The following is a 17,498-nucleotide window of genomic DNA, read 5'->3' on the forward strand; positions in this document are numbered from 1 at the left end:
ACACAGAATAAATCCAGCTTTGTGTCTTTTTCCATTCTAACTAAAATCCGGGACAAACTGCGTCTCTTCTCAGCTCAATATGAAACGTGTAATTCCATTTTTTTTAAGGAGCTGTTGGCAACTCTACTAACTAAACGTATGAATAAAATAAAGTTCACTATCAGTAACATCATAGCACCCACCCAGCTGTATAGAAACTCCATCAAGCTGGCTAGAACGCAGTACGAGTTATTGCAACTGAGGGTAAAAAGTCAGCACGACGAAAATAAACTCCACCTAAACTTGGTTTATATCTGACCCAGATAGACTGCAGGTCATAACTTCTTACCTGAAGTTCAGTTCACCTGACACTCGGACTGGCGGCTGCCTCGGGTCTCTCCTACTGCCTCCCCTTCCCTCATCCACCTGCTGGGCCTCTGTGGAAGCCCCGCCATAGCCACCACCAAACAACTGAGTTATTTTTACACATCGACCTGCATCTGGCCAATCCACCACCTCTCATTGTCAAAGGAGCTTGCAAAGAAAAGCGTCTGGACTTCTTTAAGTTGCTTGAAGACGTTTCACCTCTCATCCGAGAAGCTTCTTCAGTTCTAAGGTCAAATGGTGGAGAGTCCCAGATATAAACCTAGTGGGAGTTTCCCCCCACAGAGGGACAAAAGGACCCCCTGATGATCCTCTAATCGCCTGAGCCAAGGTGGGAAACTGGTATTTTCTGGAATACCAGAAAATACCAGATTATCACGCATGCTACGAGCTTGTAGATCGATAACTGTTTCTTTTATTTTTTTATTTTCTCTATTGAGCTGGGTAACATTTTCTGTGAGACATTTCACCGACTCCCTTAGCGTGGCATTTTCAGCAGCGAGCGTTTCCACCTGCTGCTGGCTGAACTCCAGGGATTCTCGCAAGCATTTAAATTCCCAGTGAAGAATCTCCACCAAGGACAGCCTTGCATCGAAACTGGACAATCATTTGTCGATTGACTCCAGTATGTCGACAATATCTTTGCCGGCTGGCCGGGGGAATCTGCCGGGCGTTGTCTTTTCGACGACGGCGTCTCAGATTTGGCCGGGGAAGCTGCACTCTGGGCCTTCTTCATTACGAGATCCTGGCAGCACTGATCAATGTAATCTTGGAGAGCCTCTAAACTCTCCCCGTTGTTCTCCAGAGTGTTGGAGATGATTTAGACAAATGTTGTTGTTATAAGACAATTGATAAGTGTATTTGGTAATACTGAAGCTTAAATGAATTTGTTCAAATCTAAACTACCATTCGCTTTAATTTTCCGCCAAAATCTCCGGCGTCTGACGTCAGTTACAACATGAGTCGCTTACCTTGTCCGTCACTTCCGTCACTTACCTGCCTGAGGAATGTAACTTCGATTGCTCTGTTGAGGGCGGGGCTCGATGGCGAACCTTTGGCTGCTCTGGTGGGGGGTTTATGGGGGACAAAAAGGGATTGGGCCAGGGGGTAGATGTGAGCCCAGCATAGACCAGCTCCATCATCTCATCAGTGAATTTCAATCAGTTTCACCCCTGACTTGTTAAAATTAAATCCATTTTCTTTAAACAGATGCCTGCGTTCCCAGTACACACCGCTGTGCACAGTGCATGCACACGCAAAGTCAGCTGATCTCATGGCACGAGTGGCGTACGATCAGCACCTCAGCTAACGATAACGGCACGCCGATTGCAGATGTCCTGTCACGTGCGGTGGGCGTGTGACCTTGGCCAAAGCCACTGCACTGCCACATTATGAAGTTGCCGAACAAACACACAGGGCCGGTCGCTGACATTTACTACTGTATGTTGTGATTCCTCATGGAGCCCAGCCTGTGCAGGATGGCTCTGCACAGGCTGGGCTCCATGAGGCTCCCTTTAAACAGCTCAGTTTAAACAGTGCTGCCATCTGTGCCTTCCCTGACAACAGCGGCCACAGCCATGACACGCCTCTGCTGTGGCCTGCAACAGATTGGCAGATTTTTTTTCATCAATTTAAAAAAAAATATATCTTGTATCAAGCGAAAAATCTGCCAATGCAACAAGTGAAAATTCTCCAGATCCAAGATGCACTGTCTAAAAACAAGTTCCTATATCTCACTGAATTGTTACTTTGTAGCTGATTGTGTCTTATTTTAAGTGTAATGAGATATTTTGACTAGAAATTAGACAAATATCCTTGGTAAGATTTTGAGTTTTTGCAGTGTGTAGTTCCTGGAGATCAGCAACATTCAGTTCTGACTTTCTGCTGCTGCTATTTTTGTAGCCACATTTTGCATTTTGTGTAAAACTTGGTGTGTGTGTTGCTGGTGTGCGTCACATTTACAAACTGCTCATTGTTTCGAATAGCATCCAGCAACCCAGAGAAACTCGATTCCTGGAATTTCCAGTAGTGTTTCATGCAAATCAGGCACGAGGAAGCAAAGTTCCCTTACTGTGGCAACACAATCCTGGCACTGTCCACCTGCTGTGTGAAGAACAGCAGCAGGGCTAAGAGCTGTACAGTGACGTTAGGATGGTCTCTGTACTGTCCTACAAAGGCTGAAGAGGCCAAAAGTAAAATGAAAGACCGGCAACATTTAAAATTTTAAAACCTAAAGATAGTATTTTCTTCTCTTATTAAACTATCATATTTTGATGGGCAGCACGGTGGCACGGTGGTTAGCTCTGTTGCCGCCCAGCAAGAAGGTCCTGAGTTCAATTCCAACATCAGGCCGGGGTCTTTCTGTGTGGAGTTTGCATGTTCTCCCCGTGTTTGTGTGGGTTCCCTCCGGGTACTCCGGCTTCCTCCCACCGTCCAAAGACATGCAGCTTGTGGGGATAGGTTAATTGGATAATCCAAATTGCCACTAGGTGTGAATGTGAGTGCGAATGGTTGTCTGTCTCTGTGTGTGTTAGCCCTGCGACAGACTGGCGACCTGTCCAGGGTGTACCCCGCCTCTCGCCCCATGACAGCTGGTTGCCCCCTGCGACCCTGAAAAGGATAAGCAGAAGCGAATGGATGGATGGATGTTTATTTCAGCTTGAAACTCGATTCCCATCCATTCATTTCTTAACTACTTTTCTAATTCAGGATAAAGGGCAGATCTGGTCACAGCTGTCCCCAACTGAGCTGAGCCGCGCACCTATAATCTTTGTCCCACACGCCATCAGACTGTTTAACTCCTCTCTGGAGGGGAGAGGGAGGGGAAACAGGAGGACAAAGGAGGGGGGAACAACTAAGCTGTAGTGCCTCTTCACCTCACCATGCAATACCTTTTGTGCAATACTTTTGTAAATAGTCAACAGTGCAATAGACTCAATACTTGAAATGTGCAATTCACTTGTATTTTTATTTTTTATTCCTATTTATTCTATTTATACCCTTCGTATATTTTATTTATATTGTCTCTGTATTTATATATATGTGTGTGCGTGTGTGTGTGTGTGTGTGTGTGTGTGTGTGTGTGTGTGTGTATATATATAATATTCTGTAACTCTGTAACTTCTGTCGGTGCTGTGCTATTTTGGAAATCGAATTTCCCAGAGGAACCCACCCGAGGGATTAATAAAGTTCTATCTATCTATCTATCTATCTATCTATCTATCTATCTATCTATCTATCTATCTATCTATCTATCTATCTATCTATCTATCTATCTATCTATCTATCTATCTATCTATCTATCTATCTATCTATCTATCTATCTATAAAGTAGGTTTGCTTCCTTGTTTGGTCTGTGGAGACATTCCCATTTTTCCATTGGCTACAGTTTTGCATACACAGTTTTATTCTGGACAGCAGCTGTTTGATCCTCCATCAGCTCTTCACTGTAATCCAGATCTCCTAACATGATGCTCTGCTCCGGACTCAGCAGCACACTGTGTGAGTACAACACACTGATCATCCTTTATTTATACATGAAATCAGCTGCACATGTTCAGTCTAATCCTTTTCTAGCTTTCCACTGTGCTGTACTGTGACATGCTTTTCTTTCTGCTTTATTGGATCAGTTCATCTAACATCCTAAATACATGTTTGCATCACCTCAGCAGGACAGTTAGGCTTCACAGAGTCCTGAGAGCAATTCATGGCTGATCATTTACTTTGAAGAGTTGAAGTCAAACTGTCAACACAAATAAGTTTATTGACAAAAGTTGGAAAGATGAAGAGAATAAATGTGTCATTGAAATCTGCTGTTTAGAAAGAGTTTCCAAAGAATCCAGGTGTGAATGAAAGCAGCAGCTTTCTCCTGTTTGCTTTTCATTTCTGTTTCATGTTTTGAGGTGAATTCAACTTGATATCAAACACACAGTCTGACACTGAGCTTTCTTTCTGTCTCTTTCAGTGCTGGCAGCAACCTGTTCACTCATCACTTCAGGTAAATGCTGTTTTACTGCTTCTTATATTTCTCAGCCTTGCTGTTAACTTTATACTTCCATCATGCTAATCATTGAACCTGAGCTCTTCTTCTGCTTGTGCAACTACTGAACAACCTTCACATATCACTAGTTTTTATTTCTCTCCACCAGAGAGGTTTTTATAAAGCAAAAACAACTTTTCCAGGCTGGTGATCTTTTATATCAGAGGAGCCATGTCCTCTCCAGCTTGCGAGTTATCTAGATGCACGTTTGAGCGACAGCAAGGAGTCAAGTCCTTCCTCTGATTTGAGGTTTTCTTTTGAGAGATGCTACAGTGTCTACAGTCGTACACAGTGAAGACGTAATATTATTAACAAGATGATCGACCTCTGTTGGAGCAGCGTTCAGATAGCTGCTCTGCTCTGTGTTGGTACAGGGCATTGGAGATGATAACAGTGGGTGGATTATATTCTTAAACTTAGTTACAGCGCTTTCAGAAAGACATCTACTGTGATAAAGTCTACTCTTCACTGCTGTGTAAATGTAAATGTTATCAGGAAATGATCAGACAGCAGAGGGTTTTCAGGAAACTCTGTTACGTGTTCAGTTTCTCTGCCATATGTTAACACAAGATCTAGAGTGTGATTAAAGTGGGTTCTTTTACAGTTTGACAGAAGCCCACTGAGACTAATATTGTCACGGCACTGAGTCTGGTGACCCCGTGTTTGTGTTTTTGGTTGAAGTTAAACTCTTTGAATTATGGTTTCCTGTTTGTATATTATTTGTAGTTCCTGGTTTCTAGGTGTCTCTTCTGTTTCTGTGCCTCCTCCATGTTCTTGATGAACGTTTAATTCTGTTCTCCGTGTGTTGTATGTGTAGTCTTATTTTTCTCTCTTCCCTGTGTCCCACATCTTGGTACTTTTGTTTCTGTGTTTCTTGTTGTCTCTGTTCCAGAGTCTGTCGTGTTTCCACGTCTCTGTCTAGTCTGCGTCTTTGTGGATGCCTCGTACTTCCTGTTTTACTTTGACAGTCTGTGTCCTATGTCAGTGTGTTCTGCTTTGCTTCCTTTATCTCTTTATTTCAGATTAGTCCCGGCTGTGCTTCCCTCCTTCTTTCCATTCCCTCGTTACTCCCTGGTGTATTTAAGCCCTGTGTTTTCCTCTGTCTGTTGTTGTCTTACACCCTCTGTGTTTCCAGCCATTTTCTAGTCACAGTTCCTGGTTTGTTTTCTCTTTTCTAGTTAAGTTTTGTATTTGAAGTGAGTTATTTGCCACTAGAGTAAAGCTGCCTCTTTTAGTTAACCCTTTTGCTTATGAGTCCTGCTTTTTGGTCCAACATGCTGCCTGCCACACAGCAAATCCATGACCTATAATGTAGTGATGGGCAGATGAAGCTTCATGAAGCACTGAAGCTTTTCATCCAATTGGTTCATCCCAGCGCAAAGCTTCTTGAAGCTTCATTTGCTCTAGCAGGACACCTACTGGACGTAAAAATAATAGCTGGCATGAATTTGAAGAGTGTGGCCTTTTGCACACAGCCTGTAAATGTCAACAACAAAAGGAGTGTGTAAAACATGTATATTGTAGTGATGGCAGTATACTGTGTATATTTATACTGGCAGTATGGGAAATGATTATTTGGAAATGCTTGAAATGGAAATGATCATTTACTGTGAGGTGAGGTGTGGTTGGGGTGTGGACAGTAGTTGTGCTTTTGTAACGTTGAGGTATGGACAGCTACACACTCCTGCCTGTTCACATTTTATTCTGTAAAAACTAAATTTTCACTGCTTTTATGACCTTTTAGTGGGGAGAACATAGCTGGGATTTAATGATTTAACAAATCTTTTGAATCCTTTGTCCTCCACAATGCTAAATGGCTGGGAGTCCTCAATCACCATGCTAACCAGGTCTTCATCTATTTGAGATTGTTCTCCTGAGGAAAGACAATAAAGACAAAGCACAAATATAAATATCACACACGTAACTTATTACAGTTGTATAATATTGTTATATCATTTAGTAACATTACTGCATGCTATATTATCATGGCATTTGATGGCTCACCTGGTCTTGCTCCACAATCGGTGTTCCTCTTATTCTCATGCAAAGCTCTGTAGTGCCTAAGCATGGATGAGGTGTTGTTGTTATATCCCAGCTCCCTGGCACATAGCAAACATTTCACCTTGTACAAAAGTCAAGACAGCTCAACATAAATTGTATTGCACCATCAGTATCATGACAATACATCTTCTGTAGAAATTTACATACCTTGTTGGGAGGAATAAGATCAAAATGTTCCCACACAGGGGAGGACATCCTCCTCTTCTTAGCTGGCTCCATTCTCTCCTGACTTTCTCTCCTCACTCTCATAAACCTCCAAACTGTCTCCAAACTCTCACTAACAACTCTCCATCAAACACCCACATTTTGAATGAAGTCTGAGGGGTTTATATCGCTGTCATATCTCGCGGCAAAGTTCGAACCACTTCATGAACCAGTCACATGGTACAGCCGGGCAGCGAGGCTTCGGACGTCATCATTTTCAGCTCCTCCCATAAATGAAGCAAGCCTCGATACGCGCTTCGCGGAAACGCCCCCTCCATTACTCGACACACGCTCCGAAGCCTCGATACAGAACGTCACATCACTACTATAATGGACCAAATGCATTGTGAGCACTAAATCAGAACCAGTTAAATGAAAACTGGAAAATGTAACATAACAAATAAAAACCCCACATGTTCTCAATAAATCAACAGGTTAACACATAAGAATGTTTTTATTTCAAAGTTTAAGTTTAAAATAAAAAAATATTTATATTCACGTGTATCATGTTGATAACAGCAATGTTATTTGTAAATAAAAATATATATATTACATCTTTTAATCATGTAAATTCCCTGCTCCTGTCATAGACGTGCACATGATGTCCAAAAAAATTACCAAGTCCAAAGTTCAAATGTTAAACGTCATATTGACGTCCAGGTTGGGTCATGGTTGGACGTCCAAATTGTAGATTAAGTTCAGATGATGGACCGGCAGACCAAATATTGAGAAGATCTTAACATCTATCCAACGTTCAATGTTTAGTGAATGTGCTTTAGCAAAAAGGAAAGTTTGAAGCCTGATCTTGAAAGTAGAGATAGTGTCTGTGTCCTGAATCCAAACTGGAAGCTGGTTCCACAGAAGAGGGGCCTGAAAACTGAAGGCTCTGCCTCCCATTCTACTTTTAAATACTCCAGGAACAACAAGTAAGCCTGCAGAGCGAGAGCGAAGTGCTCTAATAGGGTGATATGGTACTACAAGGTCATTAAGATAAGATGGGGCCTGATTATTTAAGACCTTGTATGTGAGGAGCAGGATTTTGAATTCTGGATTTAACAGGAAGCCAAAACAGGAGAAACCTGCTCTCTTTCTAGTCCCTGTCAGGACTCTTGCTGCAGCATTTTGGATTAACTGAAGGCTTTTCAGGGAGTTTTTAGGACTTCCTGATAATAATGAATTACAGTCGTCCAGCCTGGAAGTAATAAATGCATGAACTAGTTTTTCAGCGTCACTCTGAGACAGGATGTTTCTAACTTTAGAGATGTTGCACAAATGGAAGAAAGCAGTCTTACATATTTGTTTAATATGTGTTATGAGCGGCTGTGTGCAGACAGGAATAGGACCCAAGGTGCAGACTCCAGAGACAGATGTGAACTCAAAACAGCTTTAATGTTAAACTCAAATATAACATAACGGGGGGGGGGGGGATCAAAATAAACTTACACCAGAGGACTGACAGAACACACAGCTAGAAAAACAGTAGATCACGACACAGACAGAGAAACACAAGGCTTAAATACACAGAGGGAGCAATCAGGGAATGGGTAACAGGAGGGAAACACAGCTGGGGCAAATCAGGCCTAACGAGACCAGGGGAAGCGAAACCAGATACATTAACCTCAGACAAGGACCTTCAAAATAAAACAGGAAACATGACACAGTCTGAACTAAAGACACAGACTCGCAGGCACTGCAACAGAGGGAACAGAGACGTGGGACCAGGGCAGACACACTGGACACGGGGATATAGCATCTAAGGATACACAGAGACGCCAACTAGACAAGGGGATACAGCTGACAGGGGAGACAGAGCAACTAGAGAAGACAGACATAAACCATAAGACAGAACTCAAAGAAACCAAAGACTAGAAATTCTAAATAATATAATAAACTCAAAAACCCCGGGTCAACGACCCAGGCATCCTAACAATATGTGCGTTGAAGGACGTGTCCTGGTCAAAAATGACTCCAAGGTTCCTCACAGCGTTACTGGAGGCCGAGGTAATGCCATCCAGAGTAAGAATCTGGTTAGAGACCATATTTGAATAAACTTACAGCTCAATGCAGTTTCTGTGTTTCTGTAATCTTTTACTGACTTTAATCACTTAAAAAAATGCACACAGCGTGTTCCTGCCTGTTAGCAGTTAAACAGCTACGTTAGCTAACCAAATAGCCTTTTCACTACATCATCAAACCTTTTGAGAAAAAAAGACGGCCGGCCTTCTCTGTGTTACTTTTACATTTCCCTCCATTGCTTTACCCTCATATTACGTTTTTTAATATTTTGATTTCAGGCTTTATCAGAGCACAACTTCCCGTTCCTCCTGCTGTGACGGCCATATCCAGAGGAAGAGTGATCACCTTTAGCAGCCTCAGTGTTCAACGCCTGAGCTGTGGTAAGATGGAAAATAGTCTCCAAAAACCAGCAGCCTAAGCAGAGAAGCCCAGACCTCCTCCTCCCCAGCCAGCTCCTTTAGCTTGTCTGGGGGACACCAAAGCGTTACCAGGCCAGCTGAGAGTTAATAAAATTACATTTACTAAATAATAAAGTGTTTAAAACATTAATACCTAAAAAGAGATAAACGTGTGCAAGTTGCTACAGATTAGTCAATAAACAGCAGCAGCCTGGACAAAGCTGTTTCTCTAATGCTGTTAGAGAAACAGTCTAAGGCAGCTTCCTTAAGTAAAACAAACACGGAGACAGTCTTGAATCAACAATCGTCTCGAGATATTTATAGGGTTGCACATATTCCACCTTAATGTTTGTGGCATCAGACATGTTGGGAGCTTTTCTGAAGTCCACAGTTGGTTCCTTGGTTTTTGATATGTTGAGGTTACAGATTGTTCAATAACAGCTCCATGGTTGGTTTTCTTGCCCCTCAAAAAACTCACGTTTGCTCAAAGCTGCCTCACAGACTTTTTCTGCTTGTGTGTCAGGTGGGTAGTTAGCACGGAGGCTTGTGTGACATGCACTGAAGTGTGTCTCCACTGTGTCACTTTCTCGTCGCCACAGTCGTCCCACAAGTGAGACACGCTCACGTTTCTTTAGCTGTTGTAGAAAAGAGCTCTGCCTCCCACTCACTGTGAAAACAGAACATTTTTCTGCCATGTTTTTCTGTCGGGGTAAAAACTGCATCTAGATCCTCCTTCGGGCTGCGCCTGCTTTCTTATCTCAGCGGAGAAAAATGGCAGTTTATCTTCATGATGCTGAACTTTGACCTCAGACAGGTCTGAGTGCATACACAGAAAATCAGTTTTACCATTCAAATCTCTAGTAATCCAGATGTTACTGATTAAAAAAGTACAGCCACACATTTAAATTCAGTTTTTATTTCCATGGTAACCTGCAGTATTTTCAGAGCATGCCCTGTGGGTGACTCTCACGGTCCCTTCAGGCGACCAGGTGGGCACGTGTTGCTGCCTCTGTTATACACAGTCGCTCCTTTTGCTCAGCAGGAATCAGATAGTTGACTGACAGCAGTTTCATGGCCAGGTGAGGCCTGTTTGTCACGGCCGAGCTGACTGGAGGGTTCAGATGCAGAACTCCACGTAACACCACGAAAACATGAACAAGGATTTATTCTCAAAAGCAAAAACGTCAAGATGTGATTTGCAACGTACTATGAACTAACGTTGTCTTCTAAGCATATAAACCTAACATGAAACAAGGGCTTGACTGCTACTATGAATCAGCGTAATTGAAATCTTCATGGAAACAAAAACACTCTGTTCGAGAGCACAGAGGGGAGACGCTGGAAATGCACCGGGAGTCTCAGTGCGCTGTAACGGGAGGAGAGTGGATTTAGTGCCTAGGCCTGGGGGAAAGTGTCCAGGAAAACATCACCGAATTTTGCCGGGCGGAGGGCGGACACAAAGGGAGTACTAGGTCCGGGTGAGGGGGCAGATTCACTCCTATTTAGTGCATGGGGATCTGCCCGGCCCGGGAGCCGTCGCCAGTCCCCTTCCAGGCCTTCCCAAAACCGCAGCACAATTAATGTCCAAGCATTCAACTTTCAATACTAAACGCTGTCAAACCTAACATGAGGACGTGGGCCCAGATAGTGAGCTATGGGCAAAACACAGTGAGTCTCAGTCTGCACAATCACCTGTTAATTGTCTGAAGCAACACTGACTAGGTGAAGCAGAACTTGTGGCGAAGAGTGAAGTGAGCGCTGGTCCATAAATGTTGACAGCTCAGTTGCTCACAGCTGAGGAGACGCCACTGTACAGTAACTCCACCCCAAGGTGGAGACAGCAGCTCAGAGGCAAAACAGCTGTACTCACCCGGACCATGACACTGTTCCCTCAGTTCATTCAAACTTTAGCACATAAAACATCTTAGTTTGTACTTGGATGTTCACTGGAACTCTTAACATGACAAATAAATCAACCAATCAGAGAAGGTTTGATGTAACATCCACGGTGGTGGTGTACAGAGGTCAGACTAACATTTATGGATGTGACTGCAGCTGCTGGGTCTAAAACACAAAGTGCATCAAACCTGCTTTACTACATGTCGTTTCTCCTTTTCTCTGATACTGTGTGTGTATAACAGAGAGGGGAGTGATCACTGTGCAGTCAGCTGTGTACAGATGTGCAGATACACAAACCTGCTCTCAGACTGGCACTCAGCACATCAAGAACAGGTAGTTTAAGATCTTCAATAACAAATGACTGTTTGAATAAAAACAGCAGCAGCTCTGAAACACTTTAACAAAGCTGAAAACGAGCTGCTTTCTGTGTCCCTGCAGCTGTGATGGAAGAAAAGTGTGTGACATAAATATGAACATCATCAGTGCTTCTGATCCCGGCGTCTGCACCTACCTGGACACCACCTACACCTGCGTCCCTGCAAGTCTGTTACATCTGTGATTATCAGCTAACAATCAGTCACATCTGTACATGAATCATTACAGTTTCTAATGTGATGCGTTTCTTTGTCAGTCCACAGTGTAACATGTGAAGGATCTCAGGCGAACCTTCAGTGTGGTCAGATTTATTTTTCTCATTTATTGTAACTTTAGTGGATTCATTTGATAGAACTACAAACATGGTTACAGTTCATGAACTCTTCCTCAGGTGAAGGACAGGTTATAGTCGTCTCCTGGGCGAATTATGGTCGCCGTGACAACACCACATGCTCTCATGGACGTCCTGACCCTCAGCTCCAAAATGTTCACTGTTCGAGTCCCAGTAGTGCAGAATATGTAACTAACAGGTAGAGATGCTGACTCTCTTTCCATCTTCTCTCAGATGACACGACGTACTTCAGTCCTCTGCTGACTCACCTTTGACCTGCATTCACAGGTGTAACTGGCAGAACAACTGTACTGTTGGCGCATCAAACACAGTGTTTGGAGACCCCTGTAGTGGCACCTACAAGTACCTGGAGGTGTTTTACACTTGTCAGGGTAAGAACCTGAAACCTTTAGACTGCATTCATTCCTGTGCTCATAAAAAGGTCATTGCTGAAAAAGACTCAATAATCTGACATGAATATCTTGTCAGCTTATTTTTACAGATCCTGAGTGAACAAATTGAAATGATGTTTATGAAAGTCTTAAAAAACAGAATCCTGTGATTTTTATAGAATTTAATTATGGAAAAATGTAATTTGATGAAGAAATCAGTGATGCTGATCACAATATATAGATACTCCAAAACAAAATGTAAAAATCTATTAGTCTGTTTTCTCCTAAATGCTGCAGTGTTAGACCTGCTTTAAAAAATACTGCAACAGCTGATGTTTTTCCTTTGATGTGTGAAAAGTCCTCTGAGTTTTAAAAGTGCTGCAATTCAGTTTTATTTATACAGCACCAAATCCAAATAACAGATTGCCTCAAGTTGCTTTGTATAAAAAAAAGTAGAGACCTTAGAATAATAGAAACAAAACAGAGAAAATCTCAACAATCATATGACTCCCTGTGATGATGTCACATGGAAAACCTCTATACACAAAGTGAAGAGGGTCCAGGCTCTCACACATGACAGGCCTGACTCTGTATGGACTTTTGGAAGACTGGGCACCATGGATTGGCTAATTCATGTGAACTGAGCTTCATCCCACATTTTATTATTCATGTGGCTTAAACTTTGTTCAGTTGTTGTTACTAACGTCTTTAGTAAGTAAGTAAAAGTTTATTTATAAAACACCTTTCAAGACAGAGATCAAAAAGTGCTTCACCAAAAAATAACAGAGCATAAAAAAAAGTTATCCAAACACATGCCTAAATACTGAGTTTTTATTGGTTCTTGAAAGACACGACTGAGATCTCAGGCTCAGAGGGAGAGAGTTTCAGAGTCTGGGAACCACTGTGGTCAAAACTCGGTCTCCTTTAGTTTTCAACCTCCTGTCATGTTCAATAAGTAGCTCTTGATCACATGACCTCAGGGACCTGCTGATGGCTGTAAAGGCTCACTGATCGTCCACTAAGAGCTCTGAAAGTCAAACCAGAATCTCGAAGAATGTTTCGTTTAGACTGGTGAGCAATGAATTAGAGTGACGTAAGGTTTATATTTGTGAGGCGAATAGTCTTTCATTGTTACATTGTCAACAATTCATATCATAACATATCAAATTTATTTGTATACCACATTTAAAGACCAAAGTGCGCGCACACACACACACACACACACACACACACACACACACACACACACACACACACACACACACACACACACACACACACACACATATGTGTATATTTGTTTCTCTACAGTTTTTTCTTGTTTTTAACTGATTGTGAAGCACTTTGGTCAACTCTGTTGTTCTTAAATGTGCCATACAAATAAATTTTGAATTTGAATTTTTTTTCATAAGCTTATCAAGTAAGCTAATGAAAATGACATCGTAAATAAAAAACGTCTCTGTTTTATTCACTGATGTTTCCTGAACATTGACAGAATGTGGAGAATTCACAGCTGTGAGTTTATGTCCAGAACATCTTTATGTTGTGTTTACCAACTGAAGATTAGATAAGTCCAAGCTACCGCTTTATACCACAAGATGGTGCAGTAAATCAGTGTAACAGTTCTTGAACAACCATCTGAAGTTAAGAGATGAACACATTTTGCAATAAAAGTACATTAAAAGGGAGAGTTTATGAAGTCCTCTGACCAAATTAAAGACACATACAAGTAAAAATCAAACAGACAGAATTAGGGCTGTTCGATATAACGATATATATCGGATGACGATGTAAAAACGTCGATCGTTTCATTTTACGCTGTCGTTTGTTTCCTGGTTACGGTTTACGGCAATATTTGTTCATGGTTTGATGGTCACTGTAGTGGCTATATTCATTTCTTAAAGTTCTCTCTTTCTCTTATATTTAATATCACCACACTACGGACGGACAAGCGCCTGTTTTTATGCGTTGTCGTTAGCAACAACGACGGTAACAGCACCGTGTGTCCGCTTGTTCCACATAAACCTTTCACAATAAAGCTCAAGATCCTGTTGAGACTTTTCAAAATAAACTGAATCACGTGAAAGATGCAGATTATTTACGGATGAGAATTAAAAAAGAGCCGCCAGGTGCTAAAAAATAAACCTTAGACTCAAACGTTAGAACAGGCTTCTCCCCGCAGCACGCCGTGTAATAAATACAAAGAAAACGGCGCCGTTACAACTTGTGTCTAAAAATCTATCGTTTCATGCATCGGTTAAAACACTCGACTCCAGCTACACGACGCCCAGCTGGAAACACTTCAGGCAAGTCGAGCTGCCCGAGATTCACAGAATTTACAGAAAACGTTACATTTATGTGATTTATATCGTTATCGGACGATAGATGTTTTATATCGGGATATGAGATTTTGGTCATATCACACAGCCCTAGACAGAATTAAAAGAAAAAGGTTAAATGCAAAACAGAAAATGACAGGAGCTCCGATCAACACAATATTAAAATTAGGTAGTCAGAAAAAAGAGACTAGATAAGCACAAAGACACAGGTTATATCATGTCAAATCATCCAAGCCTTCTGCTTGGATGATTTAAAAATATATTTAATTAGAAAATTTATGCGTATTTAATTGAAAATACACATGAATTTGAATGTCTTTCCCAAAATACAGTTTGAGAAACAACAATGTTTTTTGTTTTTGTAATACTTGTATATATTTTACAAAAACATAAAAATATGTAAAACTTGTTACATTTGCTCATTTCAGCATGAAAGATTTATCAACATAGTCAGGACACACCTTATTCATTTATTTTTTTATTTTCATGACTATTTACATTGTAGATTCTCACTGAAGGGATCAAAACTATGAATGAACATGTAGAATTATAACTCAAAATATGTTTCATATTTTAGATTCTTGGTAACAGCCACCCTTTGCTTTGATTTCTGCTTTGCACACTCTTGGCCTTGTCTCCATGAGCTCCATGAGGTCGTCTCCTGAAATGGTTTTCCAACAGTCTTGAAGGAGTTCCCAGAGATGCTGAGCGCTTGTTGGTCCTTTGCCTTCACTCTGCGGTGTGCAAAGCAAAAATGTGCTTGTATTTGCTAATTAAATGTGAAAACATTGAAGCATTCCTACAAAGTCCTATATTTGAGCGCACACTAATAAAATCCCTTCTGTGACCATCACTGCAAACAGCCAGCTGATCTACACAGCAACAGGGATCCTTGAATATCAGATGAACACAAGAACAGAAGCCTCAGTGGAGACGAAAACTAGAGGCAGAAAGGAGGGAAGTTACCCAACTATCAGAACTGCAGAGAAGTGTGATGGGACGCCTAACAAGTACAACAAGCTGTACAAACCTGAGGCCTTAGAAAGACCCAGGCAGTGTCGTACTGATCTAGTTAGTCAGTTACATAATTAACCAGCCGTTAATATGAAAGTCATTGTTCAAGCTCAGCTTCTTCTAACATGAGATGATCGACTGCTTTGCTTTGGCGTGTACTCAACTGACAGTTTATTAGGAACACATGAAAAATAATGAAACAGATGTCTGTTATGAAATTCTTCATCTTCTGTTCTGAAGTTTATGGGGTGAAATTACTTTCTTTTGAGGAACCATTAATCTGTTCACCGACCTTTTAACTTTGCAATCATTTTGAAGATGCTTCCTGCCCATCTGGTTGGACTTGGTTTGGAGGTCGCTGTTTCATCGTTAACAGCAGCTTGAAGAACTGGACTGATGCTGAGGTACATCAGGAAATAACAGCAGCTGTTGCTGCATCACTGATGACATAAAGACTTTCTGTCTTTGACTGATTTTAAATGCATTCTCACACTTTTCATCTTCTGTGCACCTCATCTTCCTCCTCAGAGTTCCTGTCAGACACTCGGTGGAAATCTGGCCTCATACCACAGCACAGCTGAGTACACCTTCATCAGAGAGCTCACTCGCACAGCAGCAGGGTCGTATCCGACAGCTTGGGTTGGAGGCAACGACAGAGAGACTGTAAGTGTTTCACAGATAAAGAGGATGAGCTGCAGCTGTTTCTGATATTTCATATGTTTCTCTTCATATTCATCAGTTTGATTCAAAGGTCAACATGTGACAGACTGATTAATCAGGACTTTGTTCCTGGAGACAGATGTTGCTGTTGACTTGACTTTTCTTTTCATTTTTTACCTGCACAAACAAAATGAACCTTCGTTGTGTTCGAGTGGTGTAAGAGGTCTCATGTCTGCACTCTCAGCATAGATGCATCAAAGTACATCAGAACAAACTGAACTTTATTCTTCCAGGAAACTGTGTGGAAGTGGAGTGATGGTTCCCAGTTTGACTTCACAAACTGGGGTAATGGACAACCTGACAACTCTGGAGGAGGAGAAGATTGTATGGAGATAAACCGTGGAGGTACAAACTGAAAGTGGGCCTGTTGATGAAATGTGTTTGGTTTTTATATTGACTGAAGTCATGTGATCGTAGGTCTTTATAAGAACTGTGTTTGTTCTTTTTACATTAGAGAAGAAGAAAACATTTACAGCACAGACCTCTGATTTTATTTCTTTGTTTTGATTCTTTACAGGAGATTATGTCAACGACAAAGGATGTGACTCACAGAGAGGGTTTGTTTGTGTCAGAGGTCCATAACTGCTCCTTCGTGTCCTGACACGTCTGACATGATGATGTCACAGCCTCACTGCTGATGTCACTTCCAGCAGGATGTCAAGCCTCGATGACATCACTGCTGGATTCTGTTGATAAATATGATTTCATATCACAATAAACAGGAAAATAAATTCAATAAAATTTAAAGGAACTGAAATGTTGACCTGAAAGTGAGTCATTCATGCTTCAAATCATCATCTGATCATTTTAATAAACCTCAAAATGCTTTCTGTCTCCCTGCAGCTGTGATGGAAAAACATGTGTGACATAAATACACCATCAGTACTTCTGATCCAAACAGACAACAACAAATGAAATGATTAAATAAAATAATACAACATGTTAAAAAGTCCTATTGAGTCAGCCCCTTACAAGAGCAAATAAATGTGTCTTAAGAAGAGTTTTAAACTCAGAAAGAGAAGAGGCCTGTCTTACATGCACGCTCACGTCTGCATCTACTGACTGAAACCAGCCCACTGAGGAACAATGGGCTGGGGGGTCAGTTCCTTAATCTTAATTATGCAAATTCTCATGACCACTGATCAATAACCATGAGTCCCATTCACAGAGAGCTGAGGAATGGCTGCAATCACAGCATGTAAGATGGTGACAGATGTACCCTTAGGCCCCTCCTCCATTCAGAGATAGTCTTTCCCTTTTCACGTAAATGGCCTCCTTGACTCCGCCCTCAAACCAGCGTTCCTCCCTGTCCAGGATGTGAACATCATAGCCAGTGGTGTAATGTGA

The 17,498-nt window shown here is 41.6% G+C and overlaps 1 protein-coding gene across 1 annotated transcript; it reads left to right on the forward strand.

The window, feature by feature from the left end:
• The first annotated feature begins 3,791 nt into the window (after positions 1-3,791).
• On the forward strand, positions 3,792-16,908 carry LOC113013811 (rhamnose-binding lectin-like). Its single transcript, XM_026154991.1, has 12 exons — positions 3,792-3,864; positions 4,328-4,360; positions 8,962-9,063; positions 11,223-11,313; positions 11,419-11,522; positions 11,612-11,656; positions 11,747-11,885; positions 11,975-12,078; positions 15,750-15,835; positions 15,960-16,094; positions 16,385-16,496; positions 16,669-16,908. Exons 1-12 carry the CDS (start codon positions 3,831-3,833, stop codon positions 16,731-16,733), a joined length of 1,050 nt encoding a protein of 349 aa, XP_026010776.1. The 5' UTR covers positions 3,792-3,830; the 3' UTR covers positions 16,734-16,908.
• Positions 16,909-17,498: the final 590 nt, after the last annotated feature.

The sequence above is a fragment of the Astatotilapia calliptera genome, chromosome 20, assembly GCF_900246225.1.
Source record: "Astatotilapia calliptera chromosome 20, fAstCal1.2, whole genome shotgun sequence".
In the NCBI taxonomy this organism is placed as follows: domain Eukaryota; kingdom Metazoa; phylum Chordata; class Actinopteri; order Cichliformes; family Cichlidae; genus Astatotilapia; species Astatotilapia calliptera.

Bases quoted from the DNA above. Each gene is read 5' to 3' on its own strand.
- LOC113013811 (XM_026154991.1), top strand. From the start codon at position 3,831: ATGATGCTCTGCTCCGGACTCAGCAGCACACTGT. The intron at 11,523-11,611 runs GTCTGTTACATC...TTTCTTTGTCAG, and splicing joins CTACACCTGCGTCCCTGCAA to TCCACAGTGTAACATGTGAA. The intron at 15,836-15,959 runs GTACATCAGGAA...CTTCCTCCTCAG, and splicing joins AGAACTGGACTGATGCTGAG to AGTTCCTGTCAGACACTCGG.